Source organism: Clytia hemisphaerica, unplaced genomic scaffold (genome assembly GCF_902728285.1).
Source record: "Clytia hemisphaerica strain Z4C2 unplaced genomic scaffold, Clytia hemisphaerica genome assembly, whole genome shotgun sequence".
NCBI lineage: Eukaryota > Metazoa > Cnidaria > Hydrozoa > Leptothecata > Clytiidae > Clytia > Clytia hemisphaerica.
The window spans coordinates 1,122,342-1,131,577 of NW_027103512.1; the positions used below are offsets into that span (position 1 = coordinate 1,122,342).

A 9,236-nucleotide genomic window follows, 5' to 3' on the forward strand; every position below is an offset into this window, starting at 1 on the left:
TTTGGTTCATTTTTTCCCAATTTTGGTTTGATTTTCACCAAATTTTGCTCAAAATTTTTGGAAATTGTGACCCTTTGAGAGAGAAATTTTTGATTTTCGTGATTTTGGGACCCTTTCAGAGACTAACTTTTGAATTTGTACCCCTTTGAGAGACTTTTGAGGAATGAGAAAAGGTACCCTTATGGCTCGCACATAGCCGGCACCCATTTTGCCTAAGTAACCCCCCCGGGAACAGACCCGGTGGGGTTTTCAGCCAGTGGGGATAAAAATAACAGAAAAAAGCTCGATGGTTGATATTCCCAAATTTTTTATGGCTGGGGATTTCAATTCTTTTGTGTTCAAGTCAGAAAATTTAGTGGGGATGGGAAGAATAATAAATTATTTTGCAGTGATGAATTGTTTATTTGATTATTTTTGGCGAGGGCAAAAATTAGATGATCATTTTCCTCCAGGAACGATATTTTGGCCAATTTTTTCCAGTGGGTCTATGAGATGGGAGTGTGCGAGTCAGCCTACCAAGTTACTCTTTAAAAAGGATGAACAGAATTTTAATTTTTTTCTCAGTATAGTTAGAGACATCTTAAGTTCTTGAGATATTCAACTTCTTAAAATTATGACGTCATAAATAATAACGTCATAATCACGTTTTCTTAAAAAAACTCAAATTCTGCTGAGAAAAAAATTAAGTTACACCGAATACGGTATAGTCGCGCGGCTGAGGTCGAAAAAAGTGGCTAGAAAATGATTTTCGTGATACACCTCTTAGATTCCACTTTTTTCGATGGAAACTCTCGAATTAGTATATGTAGATTCCAAAATCAAAAAGTTTCCACGATATTATCGTGCAAGTAACGAGTAAATGGCGATTTTTTGCGTTTCCAAGCAAAATTGCAAGGCCTGGAAATTCATGATTTTTGGGGGGATTTTTGATAGAGCTCTTCGAATTGAGCAAAAAAGTGTATTACACCAAAGTCCCAACTTCTCTAGATCAAAAGTTATGGGCCTATTTGAGGTCAAGAAGGTGTTTAATTTTGCATAAATTAATGCAGATTGTGGGGAAATTCCCTGTTTTCCATCAGTTTTTTACCACAAATAGGCCCATAACTTTTGATATAGAGAAGTTGGGACTTTGGTGTAATACACTTTTTTGCTCAGTTTGAAGAGCTCTATCATGTGGTATAGGTCCTTTTTTAATTTGAAGACCCCCCAAAAATCATGAATTTCCAGGCCTTGCAATTTTGCCTGGAAACGCAAAAAATCGCCAATTACTCGTTACTTGCACGATAATATCGTGGAAACTTTTTGATTTTGTAATCTACACATACTAATTCGCGAGTTTCCGTTGTTTTTTTTGGAATCTAAAATATGTATCACGAAATGAAACGTTTTTCGACCTCAGCCGCGCGACTAGTATTCTACATCCAAATATGCTTCCAAAAATGTATAGTTTGTTATGGTTTAGGGACTGGAACTGGGGCGGAAAAATTAATGCAATTCTGGGACATGCATTAAGTTACCCAGGGTGAGGATTGGTTTATTTGATTATTTTCGGCAAGGACAAAAATTGGATGATAATTTTCCTCTAGGGACTAATTTTTGGCCAATTTTTCCAGTGGAAATGGTTCCCAGTGGGTCTGTGCGAGATGGGGGTGTGCGAGTCAGCCTACCAAGTTACTCTTTAAAAAGGATGAAGAGAATTTTGTCCTCGTATTGTGTATAGCGGAAGTCAAGTCAAATCAGTTTGTTCTTCGCGGCGTTGCGATAACACATTAGATTTTAGTTTTTAGACAAGAAGAGTTCATTATTACGAAGTGAAAACGAACACCGCGGCTTGACTCACTAGAAGATTATTTTACTGAATACACAAAATAAATTTTTCGTGAGTTAAACCATCGTGTTCTGTGATCACTACTGCGAGATACCGCCTTCTCACAGACCCGGTAGGATTCTTTTTCAACCAATGGCTAGGAATTTGTATTTCATTGTTTTCAAGTCAGAAAATTCGGTTGGGATTGAGAAATAGCAAAATATTTTGCGGTGAGGATTTGTTTATTTTCAGCGGGGACAAAAATTGGAGTATAATTTCCCACTAGGGACGATATTTTGGCCAGCATTTTCCAATGAGAGGGGTCCCGTCGTGTCCCTGACAACGTATTCATTGTGAGAACTAAAGTATGAGAGCAACTTTTAGGAGTGCAATGATTAGGAAGATTCAGATAAAATTCAGATTCCCCACGCCTTTCCTTTATAGCTTACACGAAAAAACAAGTTTTTTACTACTGAAAGATCCGAAATTCTCCATTTTCAAAATTTGCTATGTTTGTGATAGAGGAAAACCATTTAAAAGAAAATAGAATTTCTCATACGACCCTTTCCAATGTTATATTACAATATTTTTATAATGTCTGTTGGTATAAAAATACAAAAAATCGTTCTTAATCGTCACAAGCTCATACAGTATTACCGGGAAGAGCGGAACAGAAATAAGGGTAAATTTGAAAACCCGTAAATTTTACGGCGCTCGATGATTTTCTTATATAACCAAATATATCATCTGGAAATTTGAAATCATGAAAAGAATGAAAAGAATTTTTGAATAAAATTGTATTCAAAGGTAAACAACTTTGAGAATTTTTAATTCATATAAATTCAGTTCCGCTTTTAACAGGACACACTATAATACTTTCCACTCAAAAAAACATATTTTCATGAATCTCAAACCTCATAAATATTTCAAGGATTTCTTTAGGTGTCTTTTACAAAGCGGTATCACAGAGAAAAATAAAGAAATCGTATTGGTAGGACTCTGTAGTTAAGAAAAGAGGATAATTAACGCCAAAAGGGTGATGGAGGGTAACGGATAGATAAAATAGAAAATATTAAAAATATTATAACAAGTAGTTGAGTAGTGCTGAGTCCATGAAATAAATATTTTGACTGTGTTTCATTCTGATTGTGTGTAGCCTTTTAGTACCGTTCCATCGATTAAAACCTACAAGAAAATTTCACAGTAGTTACACGTAGCCGACTTAATTTTAATAAGATTTTCAGCCAAAAAAAACTCACCTCCGTAAAATTCTAGGGGTCTGGATCCAAAACTCATTGAAGTTACTTGAGAAAATAATGTCCAGTGTGTCCCCATAAAACCAAACAGAACAGAAGACATAATAAAGAAAAATCCGCATAATTTACACCAATTTTCTTGACCTAGTTACTTAGTTTCTTTATTCTTTAAAAGTATTTGATTGCCTTGGACGAAAAGGAATTTCCATCTCGCAATTATTCAAATCCTAGGAAAAAGAGATCAATATATGGATTTCAATTTAATTTAAAAATCTGTTGTTTTTCCAGGTTACATACTATAAAAAAGATTACTCACCCATTAATTCAATGCATACTGAACAAAACTGTGACCAAGACAATTTATTAGCTCTCTTGAAGCTCTGGAGGTAATGGTGACTTAGGGTGTTTACTTTCGAAGTGCTGTCTGTATGTTTTGGGGTCAGGCATTTGAGACTGAAAACAAAAATAATAAGCTTTAAAAGATATCTCAAACACTGATAATAAACATGTTTTTATTTAAAAGCTATATATTCGACGATCATTATCATCTTCTCTAGTTGAATATGTAATGTATAACCATGGAGGTATAAAGAAACAGGAGAAGTATGCTATTGTAACCATGCTCGCCCTACGATTAAAAAAATTACGAGGTATGCATGCTCATAATCTCATATATCGTGCATTTTTAATGAGCTCTTTTGTTGATAGGTGAAATCTTATTGGCTAACTTAAGTGTTGGAAATAAGATGAGACGAGATTCATTGTTTCTGACATAGGTGTAAGAAAATATTTGGATTAAAATAAGGCCTGTAAACTTTGCAATCCTTCATCAAATGACAAGATTTTTCGATCAACATTTTCTTCAAGGTGAACTCTATTGCTTAATACTTTCCTCCAAAATTCTCCAGCGACTTTTTGTCTACAAATTGGGTCTGAAATTGTGTGTGCTTATACAGAACTTTTTATTTTCTGGCTGGAGAAAATATCTCTTCAAAACAAAATTTAATGGATGACAAAATTGAACGCAAACTTATTTCGTGGAGCTAAATTTTATTTTATTCTCGTATATTAGAAGGCTAGAAATCTTCGATGCTGATAGTAAGAATGTTCAGAGCAAACTTGAGTTCTACTAAAAAGTCGTATTTCGTCGGGCGAGCCTAGAATTTCTTTTGCTTCATTACATAAAAGAAATCAAAAGACTTTAACGACCAATTACCGACAAATTCATCTCCTGTCTTTCTTTATACCTCTATGGTATAACAGTATAACTTATGATATAATCATTATTATTAGCCTTTTTATGTTTCATTTTTATTTTGTTTAGTATTTTTAACACTTTCTCACCTGAGGTCAGATCTCTGATCTTCATCATATATATTTTTAAATAAAAACTTTAACATGAAGCTTCCGCTTATTCTTTTTACGATTTTAAAATTATTTGTTCAAGAAAAAAATTTTCAAACTATTTTCTATCAAGTAGAACCTAATTTTCAGTCAAATCAATCAAAATTGAAAGGTATGCGTACCTCTCACTGATCTAGGCTGATTCCCAATTTGGGAAGATATTTATCTTGTTTCAATTCAAGGAAATTGAGAGAAATACATACCATGCACACAGTACATTTGAAGACTAATGCTTTGTTTGGTTGTTTCAAAGTACTGTTAGACTTCCCTTTAGCTGCTTTTTCTGCATTTTTCTTTTGTGCTTGGATCTTTTGTTGTCCTCGAGCCATGTTCCAATGCCCAGCTAAAAGAAAAGAGCTAAATGGCAAGGCTCGAAATAACGATTTCAAGTGGGTCGGACAAAATGTCCGATCAGGGTTGCTTTAGCTTGAAAATTGTGATTTTTGGGTCGGACATGAAGCTATTTGGGTCGGACAATGTCCGATGTCCGACCGTTATTTCGAGCCCTGAATGGAGTAATGGTCAAAAGAAAGGTTTTTATCTCAGACATAAACTGGACTTTTTGGTCGCCTCACGCAAGTGAAGGAGACCTTTAAATTCGGTCTTTTCTCCATACGACTTTTTTGTGAAAGTTTAGTCGCCCGATTCGGAATTAAATATTCGGTGAATCGGGAAATTATTTCCCGCGTAAATTCTTGCATAAGCCGTTTTATCTCTGTTAAAATCAGAGTTGCAGTTGTCAACTGCAATTATTGGAGTCTATGCCCGGCTGAACAGCTGTCTCTATGTAGGGGACTACTGGCATCTAGTCAAAAATGAGACTGACGTTACGTATCCTTTCTCTGGCTGATGGAACGGCCTTTGATTATTATTGTTGTTCCCCTTGCCTTGCATCCATTGAAACATGGAGTTATCAAGATATTTGCTGGAGTTTTAATTACACAACGTGACATTGCACCTGCATTAAAAGAAGAAATTTTGGCGGGAATTTAATTTGGCGGATGCGAAAAAGTTTTTCAGAGGGAATTTAATCTAGGACCCTCCCGGCGCTCCAGAAACGTTGAAACTTGAACTTGAAAATTAAATTTAGCGGGAATTTAATTTGGTGGGTTGGGCTAAAATCATCCAAATGTAACTTTTCCTGCCATTATACGCCAAATTTAGATTATTGTTTTCTCCCTCTCAAATGTTATCTATTTTAAGGCAAATAAATTCCCGTCAATTAAAATCAACTTCAGCCATTTTGACATTAATGCGAATCAAAAGCACATTGCTTTTTAACGATTTTGCACATTCGCAAATCACGTGTTACACTGTTAAGCTTTTCGTCTTTTACTTTTTTCAAACTTTTAAGCTCTTTAAAAAGCTATTCCATTTAGGCGACCTTCCAGCGCAGCTGGTTTATTTACTTTACACAACAAATTACATGTAACACAAACTAAAGAAGGTTGTCGAAATTAAATTACTGATGTTGTGCTGACAAATTTACAGTATTTGCGTTATATAGAGATGTTGAAAAAAAATGCTGGATACCTCCAGCCCTTCTCAATCAAAATGACATAACTTTTGAACACTTGAATTCGCTCTGATGTTTATTCAAGGGTTGAAACAGTAACAGTAGCATGTTTCTCTCCCAGTGTCATACCTACAGTAGTATTTCACTTTTTATCGCTTGATGAAGCTTTTGATAGGGCCCTATCTGGCTACGAAAATTGTGTTCTTTTTCCATTTTCTAAGGAGAAGACAACCCACGATACCTATGGCCTAAACATATACCCCAAACTTTTTTGAGTCTTATGTTTGGGCACAAGAAACAATAGCAAAAACATTCTTTTAGTCAGATCATTACAGTAAATTGATGAAATTTGGGCCACAAAATTTTGGATTTTTGCCTCTGAAAGCCTAGCTTGAACTCGAATATGTGCAGGCCAGTTGTTGGGGTCATGTTCTGGACTTTTTAATTTCTTGCCGTCGACTGTCATCAAAAACTGAAAAAGATGATCTAGCGCGGGGCTAAACTAAAAGATGCAGCGTAACGTAGGTAGGCATCATATCATACAAAAGAACACATTAAATATTTTGATAATAATCCTGTTTCCTTATTTTAGAACCTCAACAATTTCTAGATAATACCCCCTGCTTCCTTTTTTACCGTGAGTGGTCCTAAATCCGACAGCCCTGCCTATATCCGACCCCCCAAATAACTGCTATGAAAAAAAATTCTATGTTTACAAACATTCCCTCTCCAAGTTGAACAATAAACTGTATATATTTCAAGAAGTCTCGAAACAAAACATCTAACAAGATGACTATAATGTCAAGATGTCAATTAATGTGATAAAAAAGTGTGAGTTGTAAAAATAATTACCTCTATTATTCTGAATCCGTTGCTTGTGTTTAAAACGTTAACAATTTTGTAATAAAAAATTATGTTTTGTATAAGAAGCAATTAATGTTTTGGTTCAATTGGTTCAGTGTATCAAATCTCTTAGTTTAGTTGACACTTTCAGTCAGGCACATCCCGGCAAATGAGCGGGGTATTTTTCACTTGCGACCATTGGCAAATGAACGGGGTCGAAAACGAAAGTGACGTAATAGCGCCGAATACCCAGTTTAATTGAACCGGGTTGGAAATATTTTGCTTCATTTCAAAGAACTGCATAGATGAAATTTTTTTTCCATGGGTCAATTTTGTCTTCGAAGATTGAAGAAACTTTTAATGAAAAAATAAAGTTCCCAGTTTTCTTCCTTTTTTCCCTTTTTCAGTTTGAAGCTCATTTTTATTCATTTTCACGCTTTCAGCCTGAGACGTCCTATCTCATTTACACTGGGTGACGAATACCCCATGCAAATGCTCACCCCGTTCATTTGCCAGGATGTGCCTGACTGACTTTGGTATCTTCGTTGCGTCACAGCGAAAGGTTTGTTTTTATTTCAGTTTGTATCTTTGAAAGACCCCATCGGATTTAGGCAGGGCTGTCGGATTTAGGACCACTCACGGTATGTTTTTCCAGGTTTTTCATATCCAGCCAGAACACATCAAAAGATTTCTGCCTGTGCCAAAAAAAAAACGCATAAAAACTTAAAAAAAGGTTGCTGCACGTTGGGCTGCTTTCATTTTGTAAATCCTGCCATTGTATAACACGCCGTAATTTAAGGTTCTTTTAAACCATTTGAAAAGTTCGATTAAAGAATTTAATCGAACTTTTGTCGTTCGATTAAATTCGACAAAGTTTGATTAGTTTGGTAATCGAACTGTTCGATTAATTACGTCTAGTCTGGTGTCTATTTTTAATATAAAATGCAGGATGATTGTTAGATAGACCTCCTCAATAATATACAATAATAAGTAATAAGAAATGGAGCAAAGTAAAGCAAAGGAATTTCAGAAAGAAAAGACTCACCAAATGGTTTTTCTTTAATCGAGCCAGTCAGGTCAAAGAAGCACTTGACTGTTTGAGTGTATTTTAGTTTTTGGTCAGATGTCTATGGTGGCCCATGAGAGCCAAGTTAAATTGTTTTGACATTTCTATAAAAAAATTCAAAACAATTTACTTTTCACATTCATTTTTGCAATAGCTTTTAATTTAAGTTTTGAACTAAATTTTGATTTCAAAATTGATTTACGTTCTATTTTCGTTTCAAATTAAAAACGGGTTTGTTTTCAAAAACGATTTCCAACTCAGCCCATCGAGGCCATGTCATTTTAAAGTCAATTTTAAATTTTTTTAAATGAATTGATCTGACAGCCCATTGAGGCCACTCATAGAAATGAGTAAATTTCAACAGATAAAGTTTCTTTTGATAATAGAAAGAACCAGTTGTTTGTTTTAGGGGGGGGGTCACATTGGGGTTTCCTCGGAGCCAAAAATATTAAAGCATATGGCGGCAACATGAAAGGTGTTGGAAGTAAATAAAACTTCCCTCTTATTACACTCTTTTCTTTATAAGAACCAGTAAATTTTTGCTGAGGCTCGGCTGTTCTTAATTTTTTGGCACTTTGAGCCTTGAATTGTTCTTATTTTTTCCAAGGTAAAAAACAAGTTTTGGCTATTTACTTTATTATTAAGAGGATTTTAGAAACCAGGGCAACCAGGGATTCTTTTTGCTATAACTCTCTAACTTCAGCCTCTCCACTGTTCTTAAATTGTTCTTATTTTTTGGCATTTTTGAGCCTCGTTGTTCTTATAAAATTGTTCTTATATAAAAAAAGTGTATTTCCTCTCTTCTCAACATTTTTCCTTTCATGCTCGCATGCTGCATATTAAGAAAAAATTCGACTCTTTATTTACACATCAAAAAAAAGGCTCTTCATGTTCCCCATTATTTGATGAATAATTTTGTCTGCAAGAAGAAGTAAATTTTTCAAGACAATACAACCCACCAGCCAAACAATGAACAATAGAAGGAAAAGCACTGTGACGGACAAAAAATCTCTCATTTATGGTACCATAGAACACTATCCAGTAAAGGATATCATTTTATACTCTCCTACACATTTGTAAAAATGTTTGGGGTTTAAGCACTAAGTTGTTTTGGCCTTGATGGGCCGTGAACTGTAAACAAACCAATAAGTAACCATAGTAACTTCAATCTTTTAAGCCTGTAGGGGTCTGGAGACAAAGCTGTCTTTGGCACTGATGGGCTACGTGAGAAAAGTGATTTTAATAATAAAAAAACAAAATGCTTTTTAAAATGATATCGAAAAGTAAATGAGAATTAAAACAAAATTTAAATCATTTGTGTGGCCTTGCTGGGTCGTATTTTAA

At 34.8% G+C, this 9,236-nt stretch overlaps 1 protein-coding gene across 1 annotated transcript; it reads right to left on the reverse strand.

Annotated features, from left to right (window-relative positions):
* Positions 1-2,356: 2,356 nt before the first annotated feature.
* Positions 2,357-7,961, reverse strand: LOC136799273 (zinc finger protein 706-like). The gene is made up of 4 exons (XM_067055967.1): positions 7,872-7,961; positions 4,671-4,810; positions 3,380-3,516; positions 2,357-2,992 (listed from the first exon to the last, which is right to left on the reverse strand). Exons 2-3 carry the CDS (start codon positions 4,794-4,796, stop codon positions 3,427-3,429), a joined length of 216 nt encoding a protein of 71 aa, XP_066912068.1. The 5' UTR covers positions 4,797-4,810; positions 7,872-7,961; the 3' UTR covers positions 2,357-2,992; positions 3,380-3,426.
* Positions 7,962-9,236: the final 1,275 nt, after the last annotated feature.

Excerpts from the sequence above, each read along its gene's own strand:
- LOC136799273 (XM_067055967.1), bottom strand. The coding sequence starts at position 4,796 with ATGGCTCGAGGACAACAAAAGATCCAAGCACAAAAGAAAAATGCAGAA. Across the intron at positions 3,517-4,670 it reads TCAAATGTACTGTGTGCATG|TCTCAAATGCCTGACCCCAA; the intron begins GTATGTATTTCT and ends TTTTGTTTTCAG.